We start from the raw sequence: 17,457 nt of genomic DNA, 5'->3' as shown, positions 1-17,457 counted from the left end.
TTCCTGTGGCAGTAATGACTTTTCCCATGGAGTAACTTTCTCTAAATAGATCATATATTTGGACACAAAGTAAGTCTCACAAAACAAAGGAAAACTAAAATATTTTTTGTATAGTATGTGATTACAATGGAGTAAGACTACAAGTCGATAGCAAATTAAATCCTAGTGAATATACAAACTCAAGGAGATTAAACAAACCAACGAAGACTGAGAGTACTTACTGCTCATGCAGAGGACCTGCGTTTGGTTCCCAGCTCCTAGAGGTTCACAATGAGGGCCTATAATTCCTGTCCTAAGGGATCTGATACTTTTCTCTGGCAACTGGGCAACTTCACTCAGTGCACATATCCCCTAGTGCCACATACACATAAAAACAAAAATATTTAAAATCCAATTTGAAAATGAGAAGCCAGTTATTTCCTTTTACAAAGGAAATAAAAAGTTCTTAGAATCAGATGGAAATGAAGGCCACATGAAAACACAGATTTAATACAAGTAGTCCTAGGAGAAAAGTTTATAGCTTTAAGTGCTTACATTAAGAAATCAGAGAGTTCTCAGAGAAATAATTTAATGATGTACCTTAGGGCCCTGGAAAAAGAAGAGCAAATTCCAAATCAGTAGACAGAAAGAAATCATTAAGACTAGAAATTAATAAAATGGGAAAAAATTACAAAGAATCAATTGGTTCTTTGAAAAGATACAACTGACAAACCCTCAGCTAAACTAACCTAGCCCAGGGGTTAGGGCCCATGCCTTCAATCCCAGAACTTGAGAGGGAGAAGCAGGCAGATCTCTGTGCGATCGAAGCCAGTCTGGTCTACAGAGTTAGGTCCAGGACAGTCAGGGCTGAACCTCTGTCTCTAAAACCCCAAAACAACAACAATACCACCACAAAACAAAGCCTTCTATAATAAGCAATGAGATCGAAGCAGTAATTAAGTATTTTTGTTATAATGGATTTACTAGTGAATTTTACCACAGCTCCAAAGAACTAAAACCAGTGCATCTCAAACTATTTCATAAAACAGGAAAGGGACATCACAAAACTTTTTTTTATAAAGCTAATATTACCCTGATACCTGATACAAGAAAAATAATAAAAAATTACAGACCAATTTCCTTGAACTTAGAATAAAAAATTCAACAAATGGGCTGGAGAGATGGCTCAGAGGTTAAGAGCACTGGCTGCTCTTCCAGAGGTCCTGAGTTCAATTCCCAGCAACCACATGGTGGCTCACAACCATCTGTAATGAGGTCTGGTGCACTCTTCTGGCCCGCAGGCATACATGCAGGCAGAACACTGTATACATAATAAACAAATAAATCTTAAAAACATTCAACAAAATACTAGCAAACTGAATTTAAAAACACATAAAAAATATCATTCACCATGACCAAGTTGGGTTTCTTCCAGAGATACAGACATGGTTTGATACTTGAAAACCAATAAATGTGACAGATAAATGGACTCAAGGGACAGGAATTACACTCTTACCTTGAAAGGTATAGAAAAGGTTCTAGGGGGCTGGAGAGATGGCTCAGCAGCTAAGAACACTTGTTGCTCTTGGAAGAGGACCAGGTTTGACTCCCAGCACCCACAGGGTAGCTCACAACCATCTTTAACTCCAGATTCAGGGGGATCCAAAGCCCTCCTCTGACTTCCCCGACTCCAGGCATGCATGTGGAACACATACATATATGTAAATGAACCTTTTTTTTTTTTTTTTGGTGTTTTGAGACAGAATTCCTCTGTAGCTTTTGGAGCCTTGTCCTGGAACTAGCTCTTGTAGACCTGGAACTAGCTCTTGTCGAACTCATAGAGAGCTGCCTGATGTGGGTGTTGGGAACTGAACTTGGGTTCCCCAAAAGAGCAATGTGTGTTCTTAACTATCTTTCCAACCTGTATAATGAAAATTTTAAACACTCTTAGGAAGGCATTGGAAGATGGAAAGACTTTCCATGCTCATAGATGGGAAGAAACCAATAAATACTGTGAACAATGCTGTCTTACCAAAAGCAGTCTACAGATTTAATACATTTTCCATCAAAATTCCAGTGGCATTCTTCACAAGAAATAGAAAATGCTAAATTTCATATGGAAGCTCAAGAGATTCTAGATATCCAAAGCATCTTGAGCAAAATAAATACTGTTGGAGCGATTACCATACCTAATGTCAAGTCACAGTACAGAGCCGTAGCACTGAAAGCAGCACAGAACTGGCGTAAAAACTGACTCACAGATCAAGGGAATAGAAGAGAAGTTTGAGTGCCAAGGCTATACAACTATAGATGCCTGATTTTTGGCAAAAATACAAACAGTAAACATTGGAGAAAACTGGCTATCTACATGTAGACAAATGAATGAAAGCAAGTCCTTATCTTTTAATTCTGCACAAAACTCAACTCCAAATAGATCAAGGGCCTCAATATTAGAGCTGAAACTCTGCTCTGGAAGAGCAGCCAGTACTCATAACCGCTGAGCCATCTCTCTAGCAATAGGACACATATTCTATGAAGTACAAGGAGAGGGTCAAATATTTAAGTGGGAAGAGAATAAGAGGAGAGGAAGAATGAAGTAGATTGATCCAAAGATGAAAAACCCTTATGAAAATCTATTATTTTATAAGTTAATCATTAAATCTCAGTGCCATGAGAGGGCTACTGCCCTACAGATTTTACTGCTCAGGGAAGTTCCAGAAGTCACCCAAACAAGGAAGGCTATTTGCCATTGTACACAATAAATACATAGTAAGACTCTACTACTGAAGACACAGCACACTTTGGTTGCAGGACATAGAGAAATTAAGCTGGGACTGATCTGAAAACCTCTTCTTTGTTGGTTAGCTTTTCATAGTGGCAGAGAAAAGCCACCAATTATACTATCCAGACGTGAGCCCTGAATGCTACAATATTGGCCTGCTAGGAAAGATGCCTACTGGTACAAAAACAGTATGATGACAACCAAGGTTCTGATTGGTAACCAAGACTGATCCACAGGAGGTAATCCATGCCTGGTATTATAAACTTGGTTAAAAGTACATTGTTCTGGAGGTTTTGCCCTATTATTTTGCTAAAGGACATGTTCTCAAATTGTCTTCTAAATACTTACATTTATAACTATAGATTAATACCACTCTTAACCTTGGCCAGAGAAACTTCCTTTTGTAACAGTAATGCAGCAATTCACAACTGATAAAGAGATGAGAATAAGTGACTTCAGTATGCTTGGTTCTAAATGGGATATCTGTATCAACTCACCTCTACCCTGCCAAGGCTCAGACAACATCATAGAAAAGGAAGCAGAAAGAAGTAAGAGCTAGGAGATGGGGAGGAGGGCTGAAACGCTGCCTTCTGGGCATGACATGGCCAGTGTACTGAGAACGCACTGCTGCTGTGGCTACCTGCACAAGACCAAGCCAACAGTCCAGTAGCAGCACTAACTCCAAAGGTTATCACAGAAAGAGGGTGCATGCGGGAGCAGGTTGTGCTGGGGAGGGAAAGGAGTTGACGGTGGATCAGACCAAGATACATTATATACACGTTCAGGATTGTCAAGTATATTAAAGAAATTTGACTGCTCCTTAAATACACACATATGATTTTTATGTATGTGTGTATATAGATGTTATATGTATTTTTTATAGAGAATATGCATGTACATATACATATATACACAGAACCAAAGGAGACAAAAGTAGAAATATAAAAACACTACCTTAAATATGACTTCTATTTGTTAACTATACCTTAAGTAAAGTTTCAAAGATGAAACTAATGTATACCCCAAATCCACAGGTGAAAACAGATATACAGATACATAGTAGCACAATACCAAGGAATCAGGTGACCCTTGCAGAAGCAGAGGTGTGCTGCTGATGGCTGGGATTTTCTGAGCAACCACTAAGCACAGTCAGTGTTTTATGTATTTTACCTGGTTCAGCTCATCTAATCCTCAGGATGGCCTTTAGGATAGGTGCTATTATAGTTATTTCCACTTTACAGTAGGTGTTCAATAAAGTTTACAAAGAGACCTATGGCTAGAATTCAGACTCACACAGATTGGTTCAATGCTCCCTCTTCTATTGCTTCCCAGGTGAAAGGGAAACTCACTGCTAGGAGGGTAAGGGAAATGGGACAGGGCCCCATCCATCCTAAGGTTTATTTCAAAATTGCCTTTGATGTTCATTTTAACCCAACTTCAACTTTGCTAAAGCAAAGCGAGAGAAAGGTTAAGTGTTGAATCAAAAACTCCCAGACATGGCATAATTTTTTTTTTGGGGGGGGGGAATTACTTCATCTTTGGGGTATATCACCAGGAAAAAGTCAGACTCCACTCTACGTCTGTTAAAGTTTCTCTGTAGCCTAAGCATACTGCACCAAGAGAATGAGAGATGATGGCTCTACTTCCTATTTCCCTTACAAAATACAGATCACTTCAGAGCAGATTCTTTCATAAGACTCTCACGGGGTTCAACATAAGCCTTGTCTTTCTTTTCTCCTATACTGTATTGTCCAGTCACAGTGGACTACCTCCCCACGCCTACACTTTCATATCATTGCCTTTTTAAGTCAGGTTTCTTTGCTTTTGAATTTCCTTTCTTCCTGATGTTTAAAATCTGATTTAAGTTCAGTTCAGATATTACTCTCTATGTAACCTTCTGCAAAAGTGACTGAGTTACAAATAAGCACATTTCCTCTAGCTATCCTTAGTTTTGCTAATGATTCATTTTGGCATTAGGATCAGGATTCATTTGGAAGTTATTTGTGTATACAAAGTCTATTCCACTAGACACACTGCTGTTTAGCATAATGCCTTGCTCACAAATGCCATGAAAATAAATGTATTTATTTATAGATTTTATTTATTTATTTTATATGTGTGCTTCCCATGAACATGCATGTGTGGATCCACTCATCTGTGTGCAGTGGGCGATGGAGTACATCAGGTGTCCTGCCCTATTCTATTCAGTTTATTCCCTTGGTAGGGTCTCTTCCTGAACCTGGAGCTAGGATGGCAGCTAGCAAGCCCCAGACATTCTCCTGTCTCAGCTACCCCTCTCCCAACAGAGATCTGGTGGTAGTGATGGGGGAGGGGTGCACACCCATGCCTATCTGTCCACACAGATTGTCACTTTTTATATGGGCGCTAGAGATTTAAACTCAGGTCCTCATGCTTGTACAGCATATACTTTTTACCCACAGAAGTCAGAGTCATACCCCTAGGCCCCACACAGATTTTAAACAGTGAGGCTGCAAGTTAAAACACTGCCCCTATCACTCTTAAGACTTATAAAAATTCAGCTGATGGTGAATCAAATTTGCTTTTATTCTGTAGGGACAGTTAAGAACATGCCTGCTTCCTAGTACATTCAAAATCACAGTTCCCAAAGGTAATCTGGAGTTTTAAAGAAGCCAGTGCTCAGATGACAGTCTCTGTTTAAGATGAATCCTTCTCTAGTGAGGCACTGTACTTGGATGGCTTGCCTGGACAAGTTACAGAACCCAGTGGTCTCAGATGTCGCAATTAGCTATGGTTTATCTGGATTTTATTCTATATTCTACTGTTTTAAAATATTAGCTTTGTCTTATTAATTATGCCGTATAGCCAAGTGTTGACCGACTTGCTACAAGTACTTTTTTTACACTGCACTGAAAATTGAGTGGTGTATTTCTTTTAAATTCAGACTCAGTTGCTTATGTAACAGGAATGAATCTCTAAAGAGAAAACCCCGACATAATGTAAGCTGTCTATAAAAATTAAAAGCTTTCTGTAACTATGAAAATATCAAAGAGATGGGCATCCTTCCCCCACAAAAAAAAAGATGGCAGTAGAAGAGTTTTGTGTGGAGTGCAGAAAATGGCTCAGCTGTGAAACTCAGGTTGTGAATTTGCTTTTTCTTAATTTATAATTCTCCACCTGCATTTTAAAGTTCTCATCTGCTTTGTTGGTAAGTATAACCCACTAAGTCTACTCCAAAATTCAGGGCCATAACAGACTAACCAAGCATATTCATCTTAGTCTGTCACAGCTAACTTTGAGGTTACTCTCTCATGATCCTTGGAACTTCTCTGAATAGGAATCAACTTTTAAGATGCTATATAATTCTGACATAGCAATAGAAAAAGAAAGATTCTTGTCACCTTTACTAAGCCCATTGTGTATTGTTCTTTCAGTAATTAAAAAAAATTATGTCTGGGGTTTTGCCTGCATATATGTGTGTGAATTTTATTTGTGGGGTGTTGGTGCAGGTCAGAGAGGGTATTGGATCCTTTGGGCCTGGAGTCAGAGACAGTTGTGAGCTGCCATGTAGGTGCTTGGAATTGAACCTGGGTCCTCTAGAAGAGCTGCCAGTGCTCTTTGTAATTCTTAATCACTGTTTCACCTGTACTTTCCCTAAATCCTCAGGACGAGGCAAGTACACAAGAACCAAGAAGAGCCTCACTGTAGGACTGGTTTGTTTTGGCTACTGGCATCACTTGGTCTTTTAGTTGAACTGCTGCTATTAGAGCCTTACAGTATTTAAGATTTAACGGCCAATCATGGCTGAGGCTATCACTGACCTAACATACATAAAGCCCCAGTCCTACTTTCCGAGTTGCATGTGGGGAAATGGGAAACTGGGGCAAAGGTCAACTAATCAAAAGAAAACATTTACAACAGTGGCTTAATCACCTCTCTTATGCTCAAACTTGTTAGGACTTTCCCATCACTTATAAATAGGTGATGTCATGGAACAAATCAGAAAGTTCATCATGTTAAAAGTACCACAAATCTAAGCACTGCATGAAATCAAGATCTAGACAAAATTGACCCCAGATGTTGCTTATTACATCTCTTGCTAAAAAGAAATTGCCAAATTATTAAAAGGAGTCTGCCCACAAAATGGATAAGAGCACACCCTGCAAAATCTCTCAAGCCAACTTTGGCGTCCAAAGAACTCAAAACGTCCAGCTCCTTTTTAAAATAATGTTTTATTATTTGTTTGTGTGTATATGAATATATGCGCATGCATAGATGCACAGAGGTCAGAGGACAATCTGTAGGAACCGAATCTCTCAACCACATGGCTGTGGGAACTGAACTTGCCATCAGGCTTGGTGGTGTCTTATGAACTGAGTCATCTCACTAGCCCAACCTTCCCTTTTGCTATCTTCATTCCTTTTGTACTGCCATGTTCCTGATACCCTTATTCTTGAATAGGGACAACTTCTATTCAATACTACTCCTTGAAGTAGGAGGCTAGAATATACAGCTTTTCATCTATTAAACCCAAGAAAAAATGTGAGCCATTTACACAGTTCTGATCACCACATAGCTTAGCCTTTCCTAACTTTCCTGTAAGACTTAACTCTGGTGGTTTGTGACTATTTGTTCTTGTTCTTTTCCTTATATGTTTATAAATAAGTCATAAATAAGTCATCATTCAGAAGAAATAAAATAGAACTTAACCCTGTAAGTAATGAGACACAGTTGTCTTTCATGGCTAACCCAGTGGTAAACCATGACTGTACAGTAATATTACCTCAGGAATTTTAAATATCCTAATTCTCAGACCCCATTCCAATGTCTGCAACATATAGTCAAGATGCACTAAATTAATCTGCTTCAATAGCTGTTCCCCGGGTTTTTAAACATAAAAAAACAAAAACAAAAAACTGAATCCCCAATCTTGACTTCTATACAGAAATCAGACTTCCCAGACTGGATTTGCCTTAAAATTGTGGAATTTCTTCTCTTGTAAAAGAAGAGTACTGTATTTCATTGGCTAAGGGAAGAGAACAGAAGTCCTCCAATTATTGGGGGATGGGGCACTTTGCTCTTTCTACAGAATGTAAAACCACAAAGAAGGGTTTGGGTGTTCCCAGTAATTAAGGCTGATATGATAGGGACATCAGATTCCTATCCAAATTAAATATCAAGGATGCCTAGCTCCCCAAGATTCCTTCTCCTACCTCCAGCAGGTCTATCATCCTGGTCATCTGAGAGTAGATAAGGACTCTATGTCCTTGAGACTTGAGTCGAGTCAACAGGATATCAAGGGCATACAGTTTTCCACTGTCTGTGATGAGGCTCTCCTTGCCTGGGAAGAAAAAAGGGGTGGGGGAGGAAACTATTAAATTGAAACAACAAATCACCCACTGCAAAGCTGTATATGGTCAAAGTTTCTGCAATCAGGATACTTGTCTTCATGAGAGCAGAAAAGTGCTCGAGAGGTAGAATGGAAAACCCTGCTAAATCCTGACCAGGAAAGAGCTGAAGACAGCCTCTCAGGTGACAGTGCCGATTAGGTGTTTAGTCCACATTCCAAGGGGACACCAAGTACACAAGGCAATCTACCAGTGACAAGTATGCTGTGTGCTGTAAGTAACCTCAAAACCCCACTCCTTTGTTTACTCTAGAAATCTGTTGCTTCTAATTCAGTGCTTATGCTGGTTTGAATGAAACTTAGATGAATGCTTGGTTCTGTGTCAGTAGAACTGTTTGGAGATTAGCAGGTGTGGCCTTGTTGGAGGAGGTGTCACTGGGGATGGGGTCTGAGGTTCCCAAAGGCCACATCAAGCTGTCCCTTCTCTCTCTGATTCCAACTTGCAGGTAAGATGTAGACTCTCAAGTACTGCCCCAGCAGTATGCTTGTCTTCCTGTTGCCATGTTCCGTCCCAGGTGGATCATGGACTCACCATCTAAAACTGTAGGCCCTTACTTAAATGCTTTCTTTTATAAGTTGCATTTATCACAAAATAGTAGCTAAAACAGAGATTATGTCCTAAAAGCATGAGAATAGACAGAGACAAGGGCAGATGTCTGGTGATAATGTAAACACCAAGAAATGCAAATAAATGTGTTCACCCTTGACACTCTCCAATAACTGGCTATCAATTCCAGGGTCATATGCTCTTTCAATGAGCCCTACTCCCAGGTTTTCAGAGATAACAAACTTTAGGCTTCTGTGAAATGCTCACTAACTCGGGTTTCTCTCTCCTCTTCCCATACTAAGCACACTTAACTCACAGGTTTTCATGGCATCCATTGAGTACCATCTACTCACATCATATTCCAGGAAGGAGCGTTTCCTGTTTGCAGACCATTCATAAACATGCTCTGAACAATTGTTGATTAAGAGGGGAAGAAAGGAGGCTTGAGGGGTTGTATAAGAGTGTATATGGAAGTGGCTGGGGAAACACACATCAAAAAGAAGAGAAACAATAAAGAGAATTTTACGCTGGCAACTACCTCCCAAAAGTAAAAGAAAAGACTATTAAGTCAAACTGTCTATCCTTAGTTTCTGGGGTTGAACTGCTCTTCAGAACTGCAAAGACCAAGTACTGACAGTAGTCCAAGAATTCCCAACTGTCATTCTTGCCACTATTTGCCAAGTACACAATTATTGTCTACACTGAACAAGAACGGATGTGCTGACAGCACCATAACAAATCACCAGCTGCTCTGTTTCTGCTACAAAGCTACGGGTCCTGGATGTTTACTCCTCTGCACTGCACCCTCTTCCCACCTTCGGAATGCTGCCAGGACACACTGCCCTCTCCTCCCCTCCCCTCCTCGCTGCTGTGCTCTACACCTTTGTTCAGCCTCTTTGTTTGCTCCTGTTTAGATTACTGAAATGCTCTTCTCTTTGCTGTCTCCTTTCCAGCACAATCAAATGACTGCAGCAGGACAAGAACGAGTGCTGAGCTTTCTCTCTGGCACCAGACAAGGAGGCCAGTGGGAATTCTAAGTCTGATCAGACAGCAATGTTTTCTGAACAATCCAAGAAGTTCACTTCTCCTCAAAATCCCTTCTTTACTGGATTGTCAGGAGTCTCCTTATTTTGATAGCTTTTTCTTAAGCCATACAATTTTTAGTAACTGAGTAGGCTAGCTAAGCTTTCCTATTTTCACAGCCTGCTATGTCCTCTCTCCCTTCAGAACACATTACCAGCAGAGCACACACAAATCTGTATGGTGTCTAGACTCTGAGAAGCACCAACTGACTCTGTAATAAAAGATTTGTTTACTTCTGTGTATATGTGCTGGCTGGTTTTATGCCAACTTAACACAAGGAAGAGATATAGGAAGGCAGAGAACTTCAGTTGAAAAAATGCCTCTATAAGATTTGGCTATAAGACATTTTCATAATTAGTGGTGGCCAGCCTATTGTGGATGGTGAAATCCCTGGGCTGGTGGTACTGGGTTCTATATAAAAATAGGCTGAACAAGCCAGTAAGCAGCAGCCTTCCATGGCCTCTGCATTAACTCCAGTCTCTAGATTCCTTCCCTGCTTCAGTTCCTATTCTGACTTCTTCAAATGATGAACAGTGTTGTGGAAGCATAAGCCAATAAACCGTCCTCCCAAGTTACTTTCGTCGTGGTGTTTCATCACAGCAATAGTAAGCCTAAGACAGCAAGAGTATTAGCTTGCATGTATATATGTATACCATGCATGTGTCCTGCTACAAACAAAGGTAAGAGGAGAGCATCAGAAATATAAAAACTGGTGATTTGGACTTTGTAAGCCACCATGTGGGTGCTGGGAACTAAACCTGGGTCCTCTGTAGGAGCAGTGAATTCTCTTAAGCTGGGAGCTATCTCTAGTCCCTTATTAACTGACTTCAAAACCATGATTAAGTAGTCTTCACACTTTCCCACTTTCCAGAGTTTCTTTAGTTTGCTAACTAGAATGAAATGATGTTAAGATTAGAAAAGTGCAGAGGTAAAGACACACACACAAAGATGAACTCAAACACACAGAAGCAGCAAGTACTGCCAGTTTGCCACTGTGTAGTTGAGGGAGGTGGAGGAAGGTGTACTAGAACTGGGTTGTCTTTGTTTTTGTGGTGTTGGGGGTCAAACATAGGGCTCATACATGCAACGTAAGAGGTTTATTGGTAAGCTACATTCTTTTTTTTTTTTGGTTTTTCGAGACAGAGTTTCTCTGTGGCTTTGGAGCCTGTCCTGGAACTAGCTCTTGTAGACCAGGCTGGCCTCGAACTCACAGAGATCCGTCTACCTCTGCCTCCCAAGTGCTGGCATTAAAGGCGTGCGCCACCACCGCCCGGCGGTAAGATACATTCTTAGACCAATGGACCCGTTCAAACTATTTTGAAAGCAAAGTCCCCAAAGAAACGGACTTAAACCAAGAGGATAAAACGGTTAAGCAAACAAAAATATTTCTGAGTTCTCAAGTGAGTGTGCTAGACAGATCAAATCAATGTCTAGCATTTGTCCTTAGTGCACTGGTATCTTTCTTTTTGAGACAGCGTTACTCTGTAGCTATGGAGCCTGTCCTGGAATTAGTGCTTGTAGACCAGGCTGGCCTCGAACTCATAGAGATCCACCTGCCTCTGCGTCCCAAATGCTGGGATTAAAGGCGTGTGCCACCACTGCCTGGCATGCACTGGTATCTTTGGGGACTGGCATACATTACTCAATTTTTAAGAGCAACTAAGGTATGTTGTACAAAAACACCATCTGTGGCTAAGTGGGGAACAGAGCCAGGAGAAGACTAATTCTCAAGGAATCAAGCAGATTCTGTCTAGCCAAACCCAGCCTCAACCCATTCTTAAAAATAGGACCTCAACTACTGGAACAACCAGACCTATCTATCCTCTCTCATAATCTTCCCAGCAATTCTATGGTATTTACATTTAAATACAAGTTCTACTCTCCACAGCTTAGGACAAGGACAGGACAGAAAGACTATAAATATCTCTCTTCTCCAAGGAAAGAAGACCTCTGAAAGGCTGAAGCCTGCAGAAGCAATCAAGGTATGAAACTCAGGAAATTTTGGTATTTCAAAGAACGCAAAAGATTCCACCTTTCCCAGAGAAACAAAAAAATGTAAAAGTATAGAAGAAAGAGATAAAACACAGAGAGGTTCAAATGATACCCTCTCCCCAGCCCTACCCCGCCCCAGCTACTCCACAGAGCACAATGGGGTCAGTGAGGAGCTTGTCGGTTCTCACAGTAAACAGCCAGTGAGGCTGGTGCTTTTTATCGATGCGAAAAGAACTCAGACACTTCCTGCTATTTAAACAAGGTCCATTTTTCTTTCAAAGAACAGGAAAAGCCACAAGAGATTCCCACAGCGCCAGCAATAAGCCTTCTACTCCTATACTGGGAACTAAAGAGCCAGAATGAAGGAAAAGAAATATGGTATATCTTGCTTCTTCCCTCCCTGAATGTCTGTGGTGTCCATTCTGTCCTGCTTTACTCCTGGATTTTCCCCTTAACTTTCCATATGCAATATGCAATACAGATTTCACACACAGTCAAAGCATTCTAAAGGGCTATCAAATAGGATGACACAAAGCTGTCAGACAAGAAACAAAAAGCAGACCTCTACATAGGAATCCTGCTGTCACTTACAGCAGATGCTCCCCTTGAGAGCAGTCCCTAGTATGCTTCCGTTAAATTTCAACAAGAATACAATCAAGATATCAAAGAATCTGTACAATCAAGCTAACATGGTAGCTCTGAGCTACACTCTGCAGCAGGTGGAAAGTGCATCAGTCTGTGGACCCTGTGTGCAACTTCCTCAAGTGCAGCCTCACTAAAGCAAAGATGAAAACCCAGTTTCCTTTCAACCCTGGACCTTGACACCAGGGGGTCTGGGAATCTGCTAGTGTTTTGGCACAAAACATACTGTTTTTCCTCTTGTTATCATTTAGATCTCTAGGCCTTGTGCAGGACACTGTTTGTGCTACTTAAACTAGGCTCTCTGGGAGTGACGACATTCTCATTCATTCCACTAGCAATGGCACAAGACAACTGTACTCATTCGATCTGAGGCCTTCCCTAAACTCTGTGTGTGTGTGTGTGTGTGTGTGTGTGTGTGTGTGTGTGTGTACACGTGCGCCAATAAGGAGGGGGGCTCTGAGGTGGGTGGAGCCCAGGCCTTGGTGCTAGATACTCTACCCATGAGCACCCTAACCTCCACCCCTTGAAAACAAAAAGTGGTATTACTTTATTATCAAAGGAGAGAGCTCAAGAACAAACCTAGAAACATTTCTCTTCCCAGCTTTCCACCCAAGACACAAGATACTTGTATTTTTATCTATAAATAACAGGTGGAAGGGGGGAGGGAGGGAGAGAGGGAGGGAGGGAGGGAGAGAGAGAGAGAGAGAGAGAGAGAGAGAGAGAGAGAGAGAGAGAGAACCTCATGTACTCTGAATACCAAACATTGGAAATTATCACATGGGCCTTTCCCTCCATTCTTCTCTTGCCATAGCTGGGATCATGCCCCAAGGGAGCAGAAAACTTACCTGGAATTCTGATGAAAGACCAGCCATTCTGGGGCCTGATGCTCCACAGCCCTCCAGCTGGCTCTGGGAAGAACTGCGACCTGCGATTTAGCCAATCTGTAGCAAGCTCAGGAGCCCCATTCAACAAACACTGCTTGGCAGCAAGACTCCCTCCTTCCTTCAGAACTCGTCTCTCATACTCTGCACTTCTGTCATTACAGTAAGAATCCAACGGCACTGCGGTGACCTGCAGGGCAAAATCCACAGATGATCAAATACTTCTGCATTTTTTCATACACATCAAGTCTTGGGGGAAATTCAACCTTCCTTCCTTTCTTTCCTTTTCTTTGCTTCTGAGACAGGATCTCATGTAGCCCAGGACAGCCTCCAAATTGTCAAGAAGTCAAGGATGACCTTGAACAACTGATCCTATTACCTTCACTACCTAGTGTGGGATAGGCAAATTTCAGGCTTGTGAATACTAAGCAAGCACTCTACCAATACTGAACTCTACTGAGCTTCATCCCTAGGCCCAGAACTCTGAAATCAGAGCAATTAGGTTAACCTCAGGTTGCTAGCTTTAAATTTCCTCAACCAATAAAATAAGATGATGCCAAGGATTGACTCAAGAGAATTTCTCTGGATAAAACAGTAATCTCTAATAACACAAGCCTATAATCACAAGATACAAAAAGAAACTGGAGCGTGCAGATAGACTAGGATGCTAATGTGATAGCATTCTAGTCTCAATATACATTTACTGCTCACACTCACGACTAGATGTTGTCCTTGACAAAGAACTATGAGCCACATCACAATGTGATGCCAGAAAGGAAGTCGGAGATGGACAGACATCATCAAAGAACTACAGTACTGGTCTGACATACCTAATGCTATCTTTGTTTTTTGAGACATGGTCTCACTATGTAGCCCTGGCTGTCCTGGAACTCCCTCTGTAGACTAGGCTGTTCTCAAACTCACAGAGATCTACCTGCCTCTGCCTCCTGAGTGCTGGGATTAAAGGTATGCGCCACCACTACCTGGCTATACCTGAAGCAATCTGGTAACGTTTTCGTGGCAAAACTTTATCACTATTTCTCATGGACAACTCCCTGATGGAAAAGAAGGGAAGCCTTCTTTCAAGCCATGCTGGAGGACTATGGAACATAAAGGATAGAGAGAAACAATCACCAGCAAGGAGCAGATGCATTTCCTGGCTAAGACAGAGACTGCACAAAACTCTTATGTCATCGTATAGTACAACCTAATGAAACTAAAATGAGGCCTTCCCAATGGAGAAAGGGCACTGTGCCAACTTAGAAACACAGGTTCATCCTTTTTCACAGAAAGACTGCTGAACACAGCCTCTTGTTAACAAGGAAAGGCTGAGGTGACCAAGTCCAAGATGATAAAAATGGTAAAAGCTCACTCACTATAAGCAGTAAATTACACAGACGAAGCTTAAAGTAGACAGAGATGGGGAGAAAGTTGGTATAAAGAGTAAAGAGTTTCTAGAACCAAGCTGTGGGAGAGATCAGAACACAGAGCATTTACTGTACCTAATTAGGCAGTTCTATTATTTCCTGGAAAATAAGTACTTAGGAAATCTGTTTTGCTACTGACTGCTTATTTTCATATGAATCATCCTTTGAAGCTGCAATCCTCAAGTCTGGATATGCTGAAGAACCTTGATGGGAGCAGATGACAGATGCATATCTAGAGGAGGGGGAACCTATTTTGATCTTGGTTAAACAAACACCCCAGCCTATGAAGCCAAGCCTAGACAATGCTGCTAGCTGAACATGGGTTTGCAGGTGCTCCTGCTAAGAGCCACTGAGTAACCAGGTCAGCCTCATTTATCAATAGCCAGAAAATAAATAGCACTAGCTGAAGATGGAGAGGAACTGAATTTGTTAGGGAGCAGTGCCATCTACAGTTCAGTAGCAAAACTACCTAAGGCCACAGTAAAAGGCCCAAGCTCTCAAACTTGCTAATGGTTAAACCAGTTTATGCAGACAAGTACTACAAAGTCTTACTACTTTTGCTTCCTTCAGAATATTTTCTCTTGTTATTTTCCTTCTCGTTCACTTTATTTTTCCATGAATACTTACAAAGCAGGTTTACAAAAACTATCTCTCTCTAAAATGGCTTATCTACTCAGCAATCCAGCAGACTTTCGGCCAGAGCAGGCATCTCCCATGTACGATGTGAGTCACACTACCTCAAAATTTCTAACAGCTACACTTCTATAAAAATGATTAAAGCAGCTGGGTGGTGGCACACACCTTTAATCCCAGCACTTGGGAGGCAGAGGCAGGCAGATTTCAGTGAGTTCAAGGCCAATCTGGTCTATAGAGCGAGTTATAGGACAGTGGGGACCGTTACACACTGAGAAACCCTGTCTCGAAACACCTCCTCCGCCCCCCCCCCCCCAAAAGTGATTAAAGCAGTGGCTTCAACCTTAAGGGAAGATTCTACATATGCTCAAATAGCATGCAGTCCTAAACGTGTAAAACACTAAATACTCAACTTTCCCTCCAGAGCACATCACCATCCTTGAATGGGGACTGAGCCTATAGAATTGCTCATATAAGGGCTCTTTCACTGAGTTACAACCTGAGACTTTTTTTTTTTTCTGGTGAGGTGGGTCTCTCATGTAGTCTAGCTATCCTGGAACTCATAATCCTCCTGCCTTAGCTTCCTGAGTTCTGGAATTACAGGCTTGAGCCACCATACCAGATAGAGGAGACTAATTTTGAATATTCTACACTTAGAGACAAATCCTCTAATTTCCCCTTATTTTCTAGTACAAAACAGAACTCAGAATGGAGTCAAGACTTTGTGTCATAATCTTAAGACAGAAAGTCAGAAACTAGATGCTTAGAATGAAGGACAGTGAAAGATCAGTAACACAGGCAGAATGTTCTCCTGCTAAGGACTCGTACCTAGGCATTCCTTTAAAAACCAAAATGTTTTCAGTTATAAACTTTCAATGTTGTCAACATCCTTCCAAGTCCAGTGCTGAATATAAGGCATAATTCTTTCTTAAACACTTTTTTTCCCCAACATGTATGCATATGCACAATGTGTGTGCCTAATATCCATGGAGGTCTAGAGTGTCAAAGTCTTTGGAACTACAGTGATCAGTATGAGTCACCATGTGGTGCAGGGAATTGAACCCAAGACACGATTTTTTTTAAAGTTTTTCAAGATATACATGGATTTAGAGAATACCATAGTCTGTGAGTAGTATACTTCTGAGGTCTAAAAGAGCAAAAGAGTTCACTTCTACTTAGAATAAATCCTGTTTATAAATTAGCTCCATTCTAGACAGCTTGTACTCATTCTACAAAACCTGATGGTGTAGAATAGCAGCATCCTTCCCTCCCCACAATGGACATGCATCCTGCGTCTAGTCCAAGCATATTCAACCTGTGCTTGCAGGCCAGGAGCATTCACGGATAGCTACAAATAAAGCCCAACTCTTTTGTACATGACAGCATCATATCACAATGTCAAAAGGCTGTATCCCTTGCAAGTCCCACATGCTAATCCCATGCTTTGCTTCATTAACACCCTAATTACTGTAGTTTGAGGAGCTGCTTTGTCAAGCACTTGGGGCGTCCTTCCTGACATGTGTGTTACTGCTCTGGCTATGGGAGCGTGACTGCTCCAAACATTTCTGGGTTTTGGTATGACGAATGCCCAGGATCTTCCTTACTCTACTAACCTTGTAGAACTATTTCTCAGCTACTGACAAACAGCTCCTTCCTTAGTGGCAGCTACCCCAGCACAGCAGGGAAATGACTTCTAGAAGTGGTAGGCCAGTCAAGGCTCCAAGGAAATCAATTTCTCTTTCCTCATCAAATGTTTAAGATCAGTAGAATGGAAGGCATCTTATGAAATATCACTTTATCAGTCCCAAGACTGATATGAAAGGTGAAGCTAATTTTATGTGTATAAATTATTCAGAAACGGCTAGAAGCCTCATGTCCTCAAAATCATGGTGTAATTACTACTTTCAGGTTCAGTACATGCTATATGAGAAAGCTCTGCAAATATGAGGAAAGAGACTACGTAGCAAAAGAGGGTGGTCAGTTTTCTACTATACCCTGATAACCACCACAGATTTATAGCTATTACAATTTCCTTCAAGCAACATTAATTATTCTTTAGAGGAAGAGCACCATTGGATAGACATGGCAGCTCAGACTTCAGCTAG

General features: G+C 41.2%; 1 protein-coding gene across 1 annotated transcript in view; it reads right to left on the bottom strand.

The window, feature by feature from the left end:
• Positions 1-17,457, bottom strand: part of Ino80 (INO80 complex ATPase subunit) — a 106,790-nt gene that overhangs the window by 30,123 nt on the left and 59,210 nt on the right. The window contains exons 26-27 of the mRNA XM_038330648.1: positions 13,257-13,482; positions 7,954-8,081 (exon numbers count right to left, since the gene is read on the bottom strand). Of these exons, the coding sequence (XP_038186576.1) occupies positions 7,954-8,081; positions 13,257-13,482 (354 nt within the window). The remainder of the gene's footprint in view (positions 1-7,953; positions 8,082-13,256; positions 13,483-17,457) is intronic.

The sequence above is a fragment of the Arvicola amphibius genome, chromosome 5 (assembly GCF_903992535.2).
Source record: "Arvicola amphibius chromosome 5, mArvAmp1.2, whole genome shotgun sequence".
In the NCBI taxonomy this organism is placed as follows: domain Eukaryota; kingdom Metazoa; phylum Chordata; class Mammalia; order Rodentia; family Cricetidae; genus Arvicola; species Arvicola amphibius.
Note: the sequence above shows the minus strand (reverse complement) of the source record. Positions and strands in the feature narration are given on the sequence as shown.